Source organism: Nannospalax galili, unplaced genomic scaffold (genome assembly GCF_000622305.1).
Source record: "Nannospalax galili isolate Female #2095 unplaced genomic scaffold, S.galili_v1.0 scaffold384, whole genome shotgun sequence".
Lineage (NCBI taxonomy): Eukaryota > Metazoa > Chordata > Mammalia > Rodentia > Spalacidae > Nannospalax > Nannospalax galili.
The window spans coordinates 4,052,655-4,070,895 of record NW_008352648.1 but is presented as its reverse complement, the minus strand read 5'-3'; the positions used below and the strand labels follow the sequence as shown (position 1 = coordinate 4,070,895).

The 18,241-nt window shown below is 41.7% G+C and overlaps 1 protein-coding gene across 3 annotated transcripts in view; it reads left to right on the top strand.

Moving 5' to 3' along the window:
- The window catches only part of Myof (myoferlin), a 189,434-nt gene that overhangs the window by 70,037 nt on the left and 101,156 nt on the right, over positions 1-18,241 (top strand). For all 3 annotated transcript variants that reach the window (XM_029554351.1, XM_029554350.1, XM_008849629.3), the window contains exons 6-16: positions 1,772-1,935; positions 2,580-2,708; positions 5,460-5,522; positions 5,602-5,652; positions 7,315-7,345; positions 7,912-8,027; positions 8,884-9,010; positions 11,108-11,211; positions 13,937-14,005; positions 14,120-14,163; positions 16,410-16,492. In XM_029554351.1, coding sequence (XP_029410211.1) covers positions 1,772-1,935; positions 2,580-2,708; positions 5,460-5,522; positions 5,602-5,652; positions 7,315-7,345; positions 7,912-8,027; positions 8,884-9,010; positions 11,108-11,211; positions 13,937-14,005; positions 14,120-14,163; positions 16,410-16,492 — 981 coding nt within the window. The remainder of the gene's footprint in view (positions 1-1,771; positions 1,936-2,579; positions 2,709-5,459; positions 5,523-5,601; positions 5,653-7,314; positions 7,346-7,911; positions 8,028-8,883; positions 9,011-11,107; positions 11,212-13,936; positions 14,006-14,119; positions 14,164-16,409; positions 16,493-18,241) is intronic.

Sequence of the window (18,241 nt, the reverse complement as noted above, 5' to 3'; positions counted from 1 at the left end):
GGTGTCCGGTTTAGAAAGTCCTTTCCTACACCTATATCTTGTAGGTTTTTCCCAAAGTTTTCTTCTAAGAGTTTCAGAGTTTCAGCCTTCAAATAGCTTTAGATATTTAAGTGACAATTGAATTTATTCTCATAATGGTTTTAATAGCTTTTGTATAATCTTCATCGCTATTATGAGATATAAAATGTATTTATCAAATCTGTAATCATTATGCCAAAAAATCTGAATTACTGTAATATTTTGTATATTGTTAAAACTGTAACTTTAATTGTAAAAAAAAATTTAAAATAAAAAAAAGAAAAGAAAAAAGTTAATATATTGAATAATGTACTGGGCCAGGCATTATGTTAAAGGTTTTGCATACAGATTAATTTATCCTATGATAACCTTATAGTAAATATTTCCCCTTTTGTACAATTAAGGAAACTGAAGCTTAGAAAAATTAAGCAACTTACTTAGATTTGAAGCTGGGCTTTGAACTAATCATGGCTTAAAGTCCAAACTTTAAAAAGGAATATTACATAGCATTCTGGTTGAACTAGTCCATACCAAAATGTGAAAGAATGACAGGCAAATGCGTGTGCAAATTATGTCTCTCACATGATTCTGCATTATGAAGGAAGAGGTTCAGAATTCAAAGAGATTAAACAAATTCTACTACTTTTCTGGACAAGGAGGTTAATCATATAAGCTCTTAAACTGTATCAGATAGATAACATTAAGTTCAAATTTTGGTTGTGTGCACACACACACACACACACACACACACACGGCAGTACACAGTCTCCGTTGCTCTTCACTTTATTCTCTGAGGCAATAATTCTCTGAACCCAAAGCTCTTTGATTCAGCTCAGCTGGCTGGACAGCAAGCTTCAAGGATTTGACTGTCTCTACCCTCTACCTCTGTTGTTACAGATCCATGCTGCCTCACTTTACAGCCTGGGCCATCTCCCCAGCCCCTTTTTTTTAATTAAGAAAAGAAAAGCTAAATTTTGTCAATAAGCTTCAAAGAGTTTGTAAGTAAAGAAAGAGAAGAGGTGGTAAGCAGAGTTTATTTTTGTTTTTATTTTTTCGGGAAATTTTATGTGTAGTTGAAGACAGGAGGACGACGGTCTTGGCCAGAAGGAGCCACTGGGAGCAATCAGGAGACAGGGGACATTTGTGAAGTTCTTTGAGAACAAGCAGCAGTAGGGCCTAACGGGCAGCAGAGGGTGGACAGAAAACTTTCTGCCCTGAATCTGCAGGGAGGTAATGGAGAGAGTAGATGCATGGTGAACTAACAAACGGGAGAACGTTGGTCTCCTTGGCAAGAAAACAAGGTGAGTTTTTCATCTTCCATGAGGACCAGCAAGGCAACCAAGGCCATTATGACTTAGGAAGCTGCGCAGGAGGGATCCAGTCAAGACTTCTGGGTCAGCCTCTAGAGGAAGACCTGCAGTGGGTGCAGGGCTTGAAGTCTCTACAAGTTCAGCTCCCCATTGATTGATTGAATTGCCTTTCCTTATCTCTAGCTCTTTACCTTAGGCTGGCTCATGAGACAAGAACTCATTGATCCCAGCTGGTCCAAGGTCATTGTCCCCCTCTCCCTATCTCTGCACTCTCTGACACTCTCTCATTTCTTTGAAGGCAGCTTGAACAAGTCTCCAGTCAGTGCCACCAAGAGCCTTTCCTTCACTTGCCACCAGGGGGACTTGCCAAGTCCAAGAAAGCAGGGTGTTGGATGGTTGCAGTCTGAGGACCAATTCTAACTGGATCTCCTTTGATGTTTCAGGAGAAGAGGAAGATCAAGGAGATGAAGACAGGATGGATGGTACAGTCAGGGGCCCTAGGCCCAAGGGGCCAGCTGGGACACTGTCAGAGGCTCAGCTTGCCAGGAGGATCACCAAAGGAAAGAGCAGCCGGCGGATGCTGTCCAATAAGCCACAGGATTTCCAGGTAGGAAGGATTCTGCTGCTCTGTGAACTCATTCAGCCACACTGTGGCCCAGGACCCAGCCACAGTGTTATGGTAGACCAGGTCCTTTGGGCAGGGGTTCATCTGCTAGAAAGATGTTAGGACATAAACCCAGAAAGAGGAATTCCATGTCCTGTAAGTCGGAGTGGATTTAGTCAAGGCAGGAAATCTTCGGAGGAATGTAACTGGAATCTTCCTTCCCTTTGGAGTTAGGCAGGAGCTAATCAAGGAATAGAAACACGGGTACCTGTTGCATTTTTTATAGCTCCCAGCTCTGCCTTGGACTTAGGAGACAGTTCTTAAGTGAGTGAATGCATCACAGGGGCTCTCAAAGACCAGTTCAAGGGCTGCAGTCTGAGCTGAGACCTCAGTGTACCCTGGCCTCCCCAGGCCAGCTAAGAACTCTTTTTCCTGCTCAGCTGCTCTGGGTTTCTCAATCCAGTCTCAGCTTCCATGTTGGAGATGATAGAGGTGGCCCCTCCCAGACTGTGGTCACTGGTACAGTGTAAAGCTGCTTGCCTGATTTCAACCATCCTTGTGAGCCAGAGAGCTAAAGTGATACCTGAGGAGTCCTCTGTACCTCACACTGGGGAAGGTTTGGTAACAACACTCTTTTGTGCTTGCAGATCCGTGTCAGAGTGATTGAGGGCCGCCAGTTATGTGGCAACAACATAAGGCCTGTGGTCAAAGTCCACATCTGTGGCCAGACACACCGAACAAGAATCAAAAGAGGGAACAATCCATTTTTTGATGAGGTGAGTGAGTGAAGAACACATAGCCCTGCTCATCAAGTCCATCCTGTGTGTACACTTATAACCTCCCACAACTTGCTCTCAGTCCACAGAGGAGGGAAGTATGTGGGCAAAGAAAATGGCAATATGGTGAGAGCTCCAACTTGAAACATGCAGAGGTCAGAACCTGTGGTCTTGAAGCCATCTCATGAGCTTCCATTGGTTTCTAGCAGCCCATGTCTTCCTGATGTTTTTACAGTTTCCCCATGGTCTCCTTCATCCTGGTGATGGAGCACGTTATATCATCTACACCCACTTTAGCAGTTTTGGATTACAGAATGATTTCAAAGGCCGACTATGTGGCTATGCAATCCAGGGTTTTAGAGCTGTCAAAATTTGCATAGCTATTAAAAATATGTGTTAAAAGAAAGCAGCAATGAACAGACAGGGCTTTGCTTTTCTCTGCACTGAGAACGTAGCCTGGTGCTGTTAACATCTTTGGTGACACAACTCAAAAGCACTTAATACTGCTGGCAAATGCCATGAAGTTCCATGGCTGGGTATGAGTGGAGGTGATCTGTTTAGGGATCTCTCAGCGGCTGGCTGTGCTGTGCTGAGGAAACAGCTCTGAGATCCCAGGGCCTGGGCTTCATGCTCTGTTCTTATATCTCAGGCCATTCCTTCCATAGTCTCTCTTTGTTTCCTACAACCTCAACACTGGTTTTGTTTTTTCTCTACCTCTATTCATAAAAGAAACCAGCTTTTTGGCTCCTACATCCTGTTTCTCATCTTACTCGAGTGGGGTGAGATGCCCCATCTTCTTTAAACCTCCATTTCTTAGATCAATCACAGATAACAGCCTATAGATGCCAGGACCCGGGCCTGAGACCTAAGACCTGTCAGTGAAGGCTTTCATGACACGGACTTTGTGTTAGGTCAGCTACTCTGAGGGGTACAGCAAGAAACTCCACCTTGCTCAGAGTTTTTAACATTCATTATATTGACCAAGTCATTAGTTTGGAATCACTGAGGATGGGATGAAATTACTTGGGTATCTTTTTTTGGTGGGGGAATTACCAAAGAGTAAACCTGGAGTTTCACCCATGCTAGGCAAGTATTCTACCACTGAGCTATATCTCCAGCCCCTCACTCTTTTTATGACATGGATCTAAAGGAGCCAATCAACAGTCTGTGCCATGTGTTGTTATAGGGTCAGCTTCTATCAGTGAGGGAATAGTCACACAAATCCAGACTATGGGATTTATTTCTAATTTTTGTCAGAGTCTTATTATATAGCCCAGGCTGACTCAAGCTCTCCATATCCTTGCTCAGCCTCTCTAGTGCTGGCTTTACAGGTAGACAATGCCAAGTTTAGCTAAACTGTGGAATATTTTACAAAACAACTAATCTCTATAGAAAAATAAAGACATAAGCAAGAAAAATGGACAATAGTATTGTTCTAGAGGAAAGGAAACTGGTGAGTTCAGTAGCTTGTCATCTTTGTGTGGATTCTAGATTGGGGGGTGGGGAAGAGCAACAGAAGAAAAAAAGGATTGTTTTTGACCAGAGAAATTTGACCATATATAGTACATGTTCATTCTGGAGCTGTGGTAACAGCATTGTGATTTTATCAGAAGGTGTCCTTGCTCTTAGGAGACATGTAAAAATGTATTTTGAAGGTACATATTGTCATGATATTTAGAACCTTCTTTTTAAATAATTAGGTTAAAAATTGAGATTGACCTTTATCTCATGGTTTTCTGTAAATTGTGAGGTGGCCTTGGACAAAGTAGGAACTTCTTTCTCTCTCTAGTTTGATCAAAGTATGAATGAACTCATTTTCCTAAGAGAGAGAGAGAGAGAGAGAGAGAGAGAGAGAGAGAGAAGCAAGTGTCCCGCACTGGTAACAAGGCAGTGTTTTATTACACCAAATTTTCTCACCACTCTTGTAGATTTAAAATATCTCTACATAGAAAGTTGGAGAAAAAGTACTCAGCTTGAAAATTGCTAAATTTTTTTTTCTTGAGGCAAAGTCTCACATACAGCCCAGGCTGGCCTGAAACTTAGTATGTAGCCCAGGCTGGCCTCCAACTCATGGCAATCCTCCTGCCTCAGCTTCTTGAGTCTTAAATGTAGCTGTTACAATGAGTTAAGATGTGGTGAAACTTGACTGATAAGGTATTGACATAATCAAATGTAGTTTTCCTTGAAGGTGTTTTGTTAGAAAGGTTATAGTTAGGCTAGGGGTAGTGGTACACACCTTTATTCCCAGCACTTGGGAGGCAGAGACAGGTGAATCTCTGTGAGTTCAAGCCCAGCCTGGTCTAAATAGAAAGTTCCAGGCCAGCCAGGGCTACACATTAAAACCCTGCCTCAAACAAAAGAAAATAAAAGATTACAATTATAGTCACTAGACGCAAATGGTAGAGCTAAAAATGTTAATGAACCAAATGAGCATTCCAGCCACTCAGTAAGAGTGGTCACATGAAACAATTGAGATCGTCACTTACCTAGTAAGTCCCTAGTGTTAAATGAACAATTTTATTTAGTTAAACAAATGCTATATTTGCTATTTTTTCTGTTTTCCTTTTTTCCAATATGCAGTGGTGGGTTATGTGAAGCTTACACTCTGGGGCCTTTTCTCTAGCTCTGCAAGAGTTCACATGGCCAAACTTAATTCTGATCGAATTTTGTAGTTTTTTTTAGACAAGCCTTCAGCATTTTGTAGACCTGAAACCAGCTAACATCCTGATGTGTTCTCTATTGTTTTGACAGTTATTTTTCTACAATGTGCACATCACCCCTTCCGAACTGATGGATGAGATCATCAGCATCCGGGTAAGAGGGTAGGGTAGTAGGCCACGGCTCACTGACCACTGGACAAAGGCTATCAGCTCACCCCTCTCCTTTCTTCCAGGTTTATAATTCCCATTCTTTGCGGGCAGATTGTCTGATGGGGGAATTCAAGGTGGGTGACACCAGTCTGTTTCTTTCAATTATGTTAAGATGAGAACTCTCATAAGAAAGAATTGGATTTCTGGGCAGGTCTCAGGATACATGTCTTGATGACATATTAAGGTTCTATATAAGGGACTGTCAGTGATATTTACTGAAGACTGGGCCTTGTCTCCCTCCAAAGTATAAGTACTAACAGTGTTCCAAGTGCAATACCCTGATAGGCCACTGAGGTCCCTTGCCAGCTTCCATTTGTAGAGGGAAGCAAAGCTATCGCTACAAAGAACTTGTTTGGCTCTGGCAAAAGAAATCTGCAGCTGGCTCCACTTACCAGTGGACTCATAGCTCCATCTACAAAGCCAGTTGTTATAAATCTGGAATGATGGGCTGGAGAGATGGCTCAGCGGTTAAGGACACTGGCTGTTCTTGCAGAAGACCTGGGTTTAAATCCTAGCACCTGCATGGCAGCTAACAACTGTCTGTAACTCCAGTTCCAGGGGATCTGACAGCTTCTTCTGTCTTCCGTGGGCACTGCATAACATGGGTGCACTTACCTACATGCAGGCAATACATGCACGCATAAAATAAAAATAATAATTTTTTTTTTAATCTGGAATGAGAAAGGAAAGTGAAATCAGGCAAGAGAAGTTGCGTGCTTTTCCGAGTAATTCTCAGTGGGATTAAAAAATAGATTCTTGATTGGCTCCTCAGCAATTTTCAAAGGATGGACTGCCTTTTGAAGGAAGAGGCTCCAGTAATGAGATAATAATAATTATAATCTGGGTCAGACAGACCTGTGAGTATACCGTCTGCCACCAACTAGCCATGCATTCCAGGTGAACCTCCTTAACCTCTCTGATCCTCAGTTTCTTCATCTGTAAAATGGGATTATCATTGTGAAGATGTGTAAAGCATTCTAGAACTGTCCAATCAAATGATTCTGTTATTATTATATATCTTTGTGGTCTTTTGAGACATGGTCTCCCAGTAGCCCCAGCTGACCTGGAACTCTCTGTGTAGACCAGGCTGGCCTCAAACTCACAGAGATCCGCTTGCCTCTGCCTCCCAAGTGCTAAGATTAAAGGTGTGCGCCACCATGCCTGGCTTCAATAATTCTATTAATATTCTCATCAAGCTGGGAGTGGGGGTGTACACCTTTAATCCCAGCACTTGGGAGGCAGAGGCAGGAGGATCTCTGTGAGTTCGAGGCCAGCCTGGTCTACATAGTGAGTTCCAGGCCAGCTGGGGCTACTGGGAGACCCTGTCTCAAAAAAGACTGAAAAAATAAATAAATAAATTCACATCAGCACTGACTAGACAAGGAAGATTGGATAGGAAGCTGAGCCAGGTAAATTCCCATAAGGTGAATAATGGCCCCTGTTTCCCCAGCACTTTTGATGCTAAAACTAAGAGAGTCTCAGGCAAACTGGACATGTTTTATAACCTCTTCTAGTCCTAAGACTAGCCCATTCATTCAACAGTGATCCATTAAGGGTCTTTCCTCCGACACACATCAGGCAAAGCACTAATGATATAGAATGGGCAAGGTGAAAATTTAACTTTAAGATGGAAATTTATGAGCAAAAGCATCATATCTAAATATAATAATGTTTTCTTTAACGTGACTAGACTGATTTTAAAATCTATTTAACCTACCCTCTAAATTTTTTCCCAGATTGATGTTGGATTTGTTTATGATGAACCTGGTAAGTAATGCCCTCCCATCAACTTGAAGTTTCAAATTCTTTCCTTTCAGCTCTGAAGAAGATTCTGGGAATCAAGACAATTTCAGAGATGAAAGGAATTTCTTTTCATTTCAGGGGATCAAATATGCGTTTTCATAAATGCTAGGCGAGTGTTCTACCACAGAGCCACACCCCCCAAATCCATCAAAGGAATAAGAAAACACTGTATCTTTGATGGGGGAAGATACTTATGGAGAATAAATAACAGCAGGCTAATTTGGGTGGCTAATTTTTATCTTAACATATTAATAGGTAACATCCTTGTTTTCTGAGACTATGTTGATCTTATTAAGGTCAAATTATGAAACACAGTAATAGAGCTAAGAGAGTCTTGTTCAAGCCATACCAGGACAGATGACTGGGGACTTGGATGATGGGAAGAGCCCAGAACAGGAGATGTTAACATGCAAACTTACTTGGGCAGCTTGGTGGGTCAAGGGAATACAGGTTAATCTTACAGCGGATGACATCACAGACCCACCAGCACATCTTTAGAGAGTGCCTGTCCTCTTGTTCCTTTATGTCAGGTCATGCTGTCATGCGGAAATGGCTTCTTCTCAATGACCCAGAAGATGCCAGCTCAGGTGCAAAAGGCTACATGAAAGTCAGCATGTTTGTCCTGGGAACCGGAGATGAACCTCCTGTGAGTCCCTTGATCCCCTACCTTGTGTTCTTTACACACATAGACATACACACACAGACACAGACAGACACACACAAACAGACACACAGACAGACACACACACACACACACACACACACACACACACACACCCCACTCCTAAGAATTAACTGGGCACCAGTAGCTGTGAAATGGAACTCAACTTCCGAATGTCACCTTCACCCCTCCAATTCCTCCTATTCTGAGAAGCTGTTTCTTTTCTGATCACAGATCATTATTGTAGCTCAGATTCTTTCTTGGTAAGCACCAGGAAGTATTTTCGATCTTTCTTTTGGGAGGTAGGGAGTTTACATCATGGTCTCATGTAGCTCAAGTGGGCCTCATATTAGCTATATAGCTGAGGTTGGCTTTAAACTCCTGATCTTCCTGTCTCTACCCCTTAAGTTCTGGGATTACAAGCATGTGCCATAACACCCAGAAGCGAGTATTTAATTCAAGAAAGATGGGTATGTTTTTATGACTTCCTTGCATCATTAGAAAGCCTGAATTTATCTTTTGTTGAGGCTCCCTTGCATCATCAGTCACTTCTTCTTGAAGGGTTAGCGATTATTCTGAGAACAGGAATGGATTAGAGAGAGGAATATACACACATCCTTTACTGTTTGCTGCTTACCCGACTGAAAAAGGGCACAGAAACATAGAGACATTGGTTTTGAAGAAGTTTAGAGGTTGAAGGGAAATAGATGACAACTCTTAAGCTTCCATCACTGGAGATCCTAATAGAAGCAGGGCTGGGTTTCACTGTGGAAGCATCCATTTGGCTTCTTAGAAGTGCTGTTTTGCCACCTGTGTCATTTCAACCTTGTGCCTCCCATAGCCTGAGAAACAAGACCGTGATAATGACAGCGATGATGTGGAGAGCAACTTGCTGCTCCCAGCTGGCATCGCCCTCCGGTGGGTGACCTTCCTGCTGAAGATCTACCGAGCTGAGGACATCCCCCAGAGTATGTACCTGCTTTGTGGTGGGGGTGGGGGTGGTTCACTTAACTTTGTGATGGAATGTGTTAAACTCGTACTGAATACTGACCTACACTCCCTACCATAGGTTCCCTCTGACAGGCCTTCACGGGCTCACCTTCTTTCATCTGGCCCCAGTGAAAGCTTCCTGAGTGGCTGCTGGCACAGCCAGTTGGCTGCTGATCCATGTTCCTTCTTGAGTACCTGCCTTTGGTCCATTCTGCTCTGTCTCTTCTTTCTTCTGTGCTCTGTCTTCTTCTAGAGACTACTAAAGAGAGGTGAGCACTCAGCACTTCCAACCTCTTTTTTAAATGCTTGTTTATTTTTTAAATTTCTTTAAAGAATTCTTTTTTAAAAGATTTACTTAACTTTATGTTCATGAGTATTTTGCTTGCATGTATATAAGTGTACTACATGCATGCCTGGTGCTCATTAATGTCAGAAGAGGACATGGGATTACCTGGAACTGGAATTACAGCCAGTTGTAAGCGGCCATGGGGGTGCTGGGAACTGAGCCCAGGTCCTCTGCAAAAACAGCCAGTGCTCTTAAGCACTGAGACATCTCCAGCCTGCCCCCAACCTTTTTTTAAAAAAGTTTATTTATTTATTCGTGTGTGTGTGTGTGTGTGTGTGCCTGTGGGTATACATGCCCCAGTACACATGTGGGGATCAAAGGACAGGGTGGGGGAATTAATTCTCTCTTTCTCCAATGTGGCTCCCTAGGATCAAACTCGGGTTTTTAAACAGGCTTGGTGGTAAACACCTTTACCCACTGAGCCATCTCACTGGCCCCCATCAAACTCTTTTGTCCTAAAAAATGTAAAATTTTGTAACAAAAGATGTGTTTACTATTAAACTATTAAAAATAGCTGAGCAGGGTTGGGAAGATGGATTGCTGGGTAAAAGTGCCTGCTCTGCGATCATGACTATCTGAGTCCAGCTTCTCAGAGGCAGTCAAGTGCATCTGTCACCCCATCACTCCAACAGCTAGATGGGAGGCTGAAACAAGAGACCCTCTCAGGAGCTGGGTGGGCCAGCTAACCTGGAGCACACAGCACAGTGGGAAATAAGAGAGACCCTGCCTCAAAACAAGGTTGAAGGCTAGGATGACGCCCAAGGCTGGCTCCGATTTCCACATGTGTGCTGTGGTACATGTGATACACAAATACATTAAAAATGCTAATAAGTAAATATTTTAAAATAATAGCGCGAAGTGCAGTCAAGTCCCAACAACTATGCCTTTCCTTACTGTCTTATGAGATACGTTTAGTAAGATATTGGAAATTGTTAAGAAAATGACTTAGTGGGATTCCAGCCACTGTCTGTCACTGCTGCTGGCCTAGCACCCTTCCTTTGTAACCTGACTTGACTACTTCCTGCTGGACTCTGGGACATTGGGCTCTTCCCACACCTCCAGGAGGCAGCGCACACCACACAGGCCATGCGTGTCTTCAGATTTTGCTCCTTTTCCTGGGAACCCTTTTCCCCCATTTTAAAGACCCTGCAATGCTCCTCAAACCCTCTTTCCCTCAGAAGTATCTTCAATACAATAAATAGGTTTCACATTATTCCTCCTTCACTGACCTGTTCCGTCAATTTCTGTCTACTTTGGAGTTTGTTGAAGTGGAGACATCTACATCTGTAGTGAGTCGATGTGTGCTGACTACGCTTCTTATGAAGATGTTGAGTTTCCTTGTATTTCTCTAAAATTTCAGACTGTGTTATACCGTTTTGATCTAATATGCTTTTTCCAAATTGGCTTGACTTTGAAAATTGCCCCTTTCCCTGACTGAATGGGCTTCTTATTTCCTCTCCCATAAATTACCAGTTCTCAGCATAATAATTTATTAGTTTATTTTTCAAGGTATTCCATTTTACTTTAATACATAACATGGAGAAAATGTTCTCTCTCTCCCCCCTTTAAGTAGGACCGAAGGATCCCTGTCTCTGGTGCATGCCACCCCAGACAACAATTCTTATTGCACCTGTTTTGATGTATTGGGAAATTTTTCATTTTTGCTGAACAATATTCATTCTTTTAAGGGTGGGATTTAATTTCTACTGTGTGGTGTGTTACTTTCCAGTGGATGATGCCTTCTCACAGACAGTGAAGGAAATATTTGGTGGCACTGCAGATAAGAAAAATCTTGTGGATCCTTTTGTAGAAGTTTCCTTTGCTGGAAAAAAGGTCTGTATGGAGTCTGAATATGAGCATTTTTTTAGAACAAAATTTAAACACTGTAATTTCCTTGCAGTGAATTCCTGCTTATTTTTGTCAACTAGCTCCTGATGAATGGGTTTCTCTGTAGGGACACAGGTGATCTGATTCTGAGTATGCCAGGCTTTTCCATAGCTTTATTTTGGAGTAAAAAGTATGGAGGACCCAATGGGAAAGTTCAGTCGTTCAAAGATAGAATAGTGAGAGTTACCACTCACTTATGTAACTATTTCCAAGTTTAAGTAGTATCTTAGTCTTGGCCAAGATCCCAAGCCAGCCACAATCTTATCCCTGGTAAATGTGTAGAGTATAGCCCCTGTCCTAGCTTTATTTTGTTGCTGTGATAAAACATTCTAACCAAAGGCAGCTTAGGGGAAGAAAGTGTTTATTTCAGGTTACAGGTCACAATTCATTATTAAAGGAAGTCAGGGCAGGAACTCAAGCAGGAACTTGGAGCAGAAACCGTGGAGGATGCTGCTGGCTAGCTCACAGGCTCATGCTCAGCTATTTTCTTATACAGCTCAGAGCTACTACCTGCCCAGGGATTCTAGGCTGTGTCAGGTTGACAGTTAAAGCTAACTAGGACACTCCCCAACTCCTGGACCTCCATCTTGTCAGCTTTCTCACCGGCTATGCCTCAGCAAGTGACTGAAACTGGAGAGCAGGGCAGAAAAACCTTACCCCAGGCTTCTGGAAAAAGCAGGGAGGCTCTTGATATAGGGGAGACCTGTAGCCACCACAGAGATCATCAAAGATGGAGACTTTTACTTTATAGAATAACATGCCTTGGACAATTTTAGGCATGAAAAACCAGCATCTTCTGTGTGTTCGAGTTATTTAATTACTAAAGCAGAATTCACTAGACAACACACATATGATTGGAAGTTATTTCCTAGGAGGATCATTGTGGGTGCAGTAGAAAGCCCTTGTCATTGGAATAAGATGAAGTCTGATTTAAATTACAGACTTCACCCTACTTCATAGGCAGGCACACTCCTTAACCTCGGAGCTCCAACTTTGTAAACTGTACATAGGAGCAGTAAGGTTTACATAACATTTTTGAGATGTCTAGTTACTTTAAGAACTAATTTGTCTTATGTTCTGGGAATGTAGAAATAAACACATGAGCAGCCAGCCATAGTTCTCTGAGAGCCTAGAAGACACAAACTGTCTTCGTCTGTTTTCTGTTGCTATTACAAAATACCTGAGCCTGAGTAATTTGTAAAGAATAGAAGTCTACGTACATCATGTTTCTAAGTCTGATAGCATCTGCTTGGCACCTGGTGAGGACCTTTTTACTGCACTGTACCTTGGCAGAGGAATCACATGGCAAGAGAAGGCACACGTGTCAGTTCAGATCTCTCGTCCTCCCCTCAGTAAAGCCACTAATGCCATCAGGAGAGCCTTACCTTCGTGACCTCATCTAACCTTAATTTCCTCCCAAAGGCCCCACTTTCAAATATCATTAACATAAGAATTTAGATATTAAATTTCCAGCTCACAAACTATTTGAGAATGCATTGAAACCATTGCATAGTCAATAAACAAGGAAACAAGTATTTGAATAATTTTAGACAGTGCTTAGAATTATACAGAAAACTAAGTGACAAGTGATATGTGTGTGTGTGAGAGACAGAGAGAGAGAGAGAGAGAGAGAGAGAGAGAGAGAGAAAATGAGTTTGAGGGGGGTGGTTAGTGAGGTTGTCAGGTAGATACTTTGGAAGAAGTGGCTGGCATTTGAGCAGAGGCCTGGATGTGCGTATCCTGAGGGTGGGGACTCAGGAGAGAGGAGCCATGGAAGGGGTGAGGAAGGAAGCATGCTTCCAGGGAAGGAAGACCTGTGTAGCTGGAACGGAGCAAGCAAGCAGGAAATGAGACATGAGGTAGGAGGGGAGGGCTTCATAGGGGGGTCAGAACTTCATGCTGAGTGCACTCTGGGGGCTCACAGTAGAGTGATGTGGAAATCAGGAGGTAAGAGAAGAAGTGGGAATTCAGATAGGAGGAAAGATGCCAGGATCTGTGTGAAAAAAAATGAGTCAGGATTTACTAATGGAATGGATGGGCATGGGAAGGGGTGAGGGGTGTTGTGCTGACTGATTGTAAGCCCAAACAGCAGAGTGATGAGAGATGGAAAGGCTGGGACAAGAATAAGGAAGAGGTTGTACACAGGACTGACTGAAAGACCTGGTTACTAACCATGAGATGCTTATCAAACAGTGTACAAGGAATACTCAGTATGTCCCACCCTATGTTACATTAATCTAGTGTTCGACCTCTAGCAACTGAAAACATGAAGATATGGATAAAAACAACCTTTAGGGGATAGGGGAAGCAAAGATCAACGTGAAACCCATGTCATGTTTTACCAAATGGTTGTCAGAAAAATTAAGTTTGGGTCTGAGATGTAGTTCAGCAGTAGAGTACATACTTTGTTATGTGCAAGGCCCTGAAGGATCTTGGCACCAAGAGAAGGGAGAGCGAAGGGACAGGGGAGAGGGAGAGGGAGAGGGAGAGGGAGAGGGAGAGGGAGAGGGATGGAGGGAAAGGGACAGAGAGAGGGAGGGAGGGAGGGAGGGGCGAGTTTAACCAGTTACTAAATATATAACTCCCAAAGACATAATCCATTATACATATTTTGGCATCTTTTAGCAATTATAAATGTGAATACCTAAGCTTCACTTTGATGATTTTGCAGGCTTGCACAAACATAATTGAGAAAAATGCAAACCCTGAGTGGAACCAAGTCATCAGTCTTCAGATCAAGGTTTGATGTTCTTTACTTTCAAAAAAATAAATAAATAAAACCCAAGAATGCTTATTTCAATAGTTAGTGAATAAATAGAGGAATAATTTCTTTTTCTCTATTTTGTTTTAACAGTTTCCCTCAATGTGTGAAAAAATAAAACTTACAGTATATGACTGGTGAGTTGAAATGTGTGGAACTCAGTGTTGCACAGTTGAGCATTGGGATGTTGCCTGTATCACCTCAGAGGTCTCTTACTTTTTGATGTATTTACTTTTCCTCCACAAGAAAACTGTTCATAGAACTAGGAGTTTTCTTTGAAAAAATGATAATAGCAAAGGTAACAATAATAACAGAAAAATATTTGTAGAAAAGCTTTGGATATTTTGATTCCATTCTTTATGAAATAAGGAGAGGGATTACCTGGAAATACTCAAAGATAAGAATCTAGAAGTTTGAATACCATTAGACTGCCCAAAATAGACTTCAGAAACAAAGAAAATCTTTTTAGGAAGACTCACCAAAATATCTGATAATAATTCTTTATTATTAGAAAGGAAAATGAATAAAGCCACTTATCTAAAGAAAGCATTTGGTGAGGTCAGGTGTGGTAGGACACACCTGCAAACCGAGCACTCAGAAGGCTGAGGAAAATTGTGAGTTCTAAGCCAGCCTGGGTTATATACTAAGACCCAGGAGAGGCGAGGGGCAGAAATTACTGAAATGTTCTTATGAGACCAACCTCTCAGAAGCAACTGACCCTCATAAAACCATTCATAGAATGTTCTAGTTAGATGGAGAATTCAGCTGGCAGACCTCAGCTTTCTGTGGAGGAAGCATGGCAAGGGTCATCTTCACCCTCTGAACTCTGTGGGGTAGTGACTGCTCTCAGTTTCACTTTACACATGAGGACATGTGCTCAGAGAGGTCAGGTGTTGTCCACAGTCACTGAGGGTTATGGACCCAGTCAGGCTCACACACAGCCTGGTGTCCCCACATTTCTCTCGACCATATGTTAGTGTCTATTGGTACTACAACAAGAGGTTGTGCTAGGAGGAGGGCAGCAGCTCTCATTTTGCTTAGTGACCACATGTTAATTGAGGGCCACAGCTGGGCTCTAAGGACAAAATGTCTCCTTCTTCAGTCTAAGAAAGTTTCAAGGCACTGGGGACCATCAGGTCACATACTGTCGGTGATGATTCCAGAGTGCCACGGACCTTCAGAAGTTTGGGTTTAGACCCTACTTGGCTCCAGTGGCCACTGTGAACTCGACTCTGGAGTGGGGTGATTGCTGATTGAGTCATCCCAGAGTCACCTGTGGCCTCTGTGAATGTGGGCTTCTTCATGACATGCCCTGCCCTGTCCCAAGCTATAGCATAGATGAGGGTGGACAAGGGGACACTGTTTCCCTGGGGAATACTAGGAACCAGATCTTAGCTTATATATACTGAAGAGTATTTGAACAAGTAAAAGAAAGCTAAGGATTCTAAACCCATCTGGATAGACAGAAAAGATTCAAACCCCATGCATATGATTTAACACATGTAAAGAATACTTTTCTAGCATTTTTTGATTGATTATATCCTATTATATAGTATGCTACCATATTTCCCCCAAATACTGAGACTTAGATTTCAGGGTAGCCATGCCTCCAGATGGGTTAATGAATGGAAGGAGCTAAACAGATAACATGTTCATAATATATGCCCAACCTGAGGCCATTGCCTTAAGTAGGCTCTTGGCCCATTTAAGATACCCACAGGATACACAGTGGTATTTTTACTGGTAGTGGAAGTTGGCAAAAATTTCCCCACAATGTAGGCAAATTTTAAAGTTTAGTCAAGAAGAAACTAGAAAAACAGCATCTATCATATAGTAGGTGCTCAATAACATTTGAATTGAATTAGGAGAGGACTTTTCTCCTTATTATAAGTCATTGCATATAGCCCATAATGCTTGTTAAACCATTAAAACCACCATAATAGAGTGAACATGGTCAAATAAGATATTTATGATTCTTTTATAATGTAATATCCTATAATTGATCTGTTCATCTTATGATAATGATATTAAAGTGTGGTCATTTGAAAGTCCCTTGACTTTTCTGTAAAATCTCAACTTCATAACATCAAAATGAACTGTTTAACTAGATCAGGATTTCTAAAGGATGGCTGAAGAGGCGCCTGCATTAGAATTTAGGATGTACTTCTAATGGTGTACACCCCTGGACTCCAGTCCTGGCTTCTTGAGTCCAGCTTGGGCAGATGAAGGTAGGAAGTTTCCTTATGACCCTTAAGTATAATAAAGCTTGAGGCCCACTGGAAAGGATGGTTTCTGAGGTTTGGGTCTTTTCTAACTCTTTAAAAAATATTTAAATAAAACAGTATCTTAATAGGCAGAAAGTTTAACCTCTTCTTTTACACAGGGACCGTCTTACCAAAAATGATGTAGTTGGAACAACTTATCTATACCTGTCTAAAATTGCTGCCTCTGGGGGAGAAGTAGAAGGTAAGTCACTTGGCAGATCAGAACAAGACAGGATACAAAGCTTCTAGGAAAAGGACGAACTCAGGAACTCAGGTGGTGCAACTGGTTAGCGTGTGGCGCTTATACAGAAAGCATGAACTGGGGACCTACCCAAGATAGGCTTGGTCTCTTAAAGGGTAAATGTGCCTGGGCCTGGGGGCTCAAGCTTGTGGTTGCAACTACACAAGAGGCTTAAAAGAGTACAGAAGCTCCAAGCCTGGCTGGGATACATGGGAAGTTTAACATCCTCTCTCAAAATAAGAATGAAAGTTAGGACTTGGGTTATAGCTAAGCAGTGAAGTATGTTCCTAGCAAATACAAGGAACTGGGCTCAATCCCTGGTAAAACACACACACACACACACACACACACACACACACACGCACACACGCACACACGCACACATACACACATGCACGCACGCACACTCACACACATACACAAAGGCAAACATGATGAGTCCAGTGAACCATGCCAGTGATGTTTTGGTGACATTAGCAAAATAATTATCAATGGAAGCAAATAACAATTTGAAAATTTTAGTTTTTAAAATATTCTTGCTAAGAGACCTGGTTTTGTAATTTTTGTTAGTTTTTAAAGAGTGCCCACACCTTACTGTGCCTGTTATTATGATTTGGTGCTAGGAAATGTAGGAAGTAATGAAGGGAGGAAGATTAGGTGAAGAAAGAAAAGAATTAAAGTGATCACATTAATACCTGCAGCTTGTTTTTTGCCACTAAAACACAAAATTCTTTCAAGTGACAGTAGACTGAACATATGGAGTAAGTGAGGGAGTTTGGAATAAAACGGTGTCTTGAGAAACTCCAGTTTTCTTTTATCTTCATTTTATGTATTTTAAAAATGGCATCAATCCAAGCAATGGCAAGAATAAAAACACAGAAGATGCTAAGATAATAAACAGGGTGCTAATTTCCTTAAAAAGACAATTATAAATCTCAGGAAAAACAAGGAGTTTCGCAGAAATACATGCTTCAAATCTAAAGCCATGTGTGGTGTTATTTTAAGCACATGGTTGAAGGTAGGAACATTCCATCTGGACATTCCCTGTTGAGTGGCACAGGGACCATGATACTTGAGCTGCAGCAAACACAGTGACATCACGGTCCTTTTCTCTGAAAATGCAATTGTTTATCTGTTGCTATAATGTAAGCATTATTTATTTTCTTATTTTTTTAATTAAACCCATAACCTAAGCTGTGAACAGAATATAAATGTCATCACCATCTCTCTGTAAAATACAAGCCCAGAAAATAGGGATTTAAAAGTAGAAAGAAGGTAGCGGATAGAGGTGAAAGCTAGGCTAGGAGCCTCTTGTTGAGTGGGTGATACAGTTGTAACCACTATAGCTCAAAAAGAGACAGTAGAGGAATTCACATAGTGTATATACATACATGCAAGCAAAACACTCATACACGTAAAAAATAAATCTTTAACATCAAAAACATGGCATCACTATATAAGAGGTGTCTAAAAATAACCTAAATTCATTTATTAAGCAGGGAATCACTAGATAATATCTAAAAGTAGTTATTTAAGAAATACTGGTAAAAGTATTTTACTTAGTGGTGACATCAGAACTAAAACCAGAAATTGCAACAAGAAGTTTCAGCCCATCTCTGAAAAATTTTAACATTGTAGGTACTGCAGGTAGACTCGTGTTCAAGGTCTCAAAACAAGGAGCTGTCCATCATCCCCCGAGAGAGAGAGAGA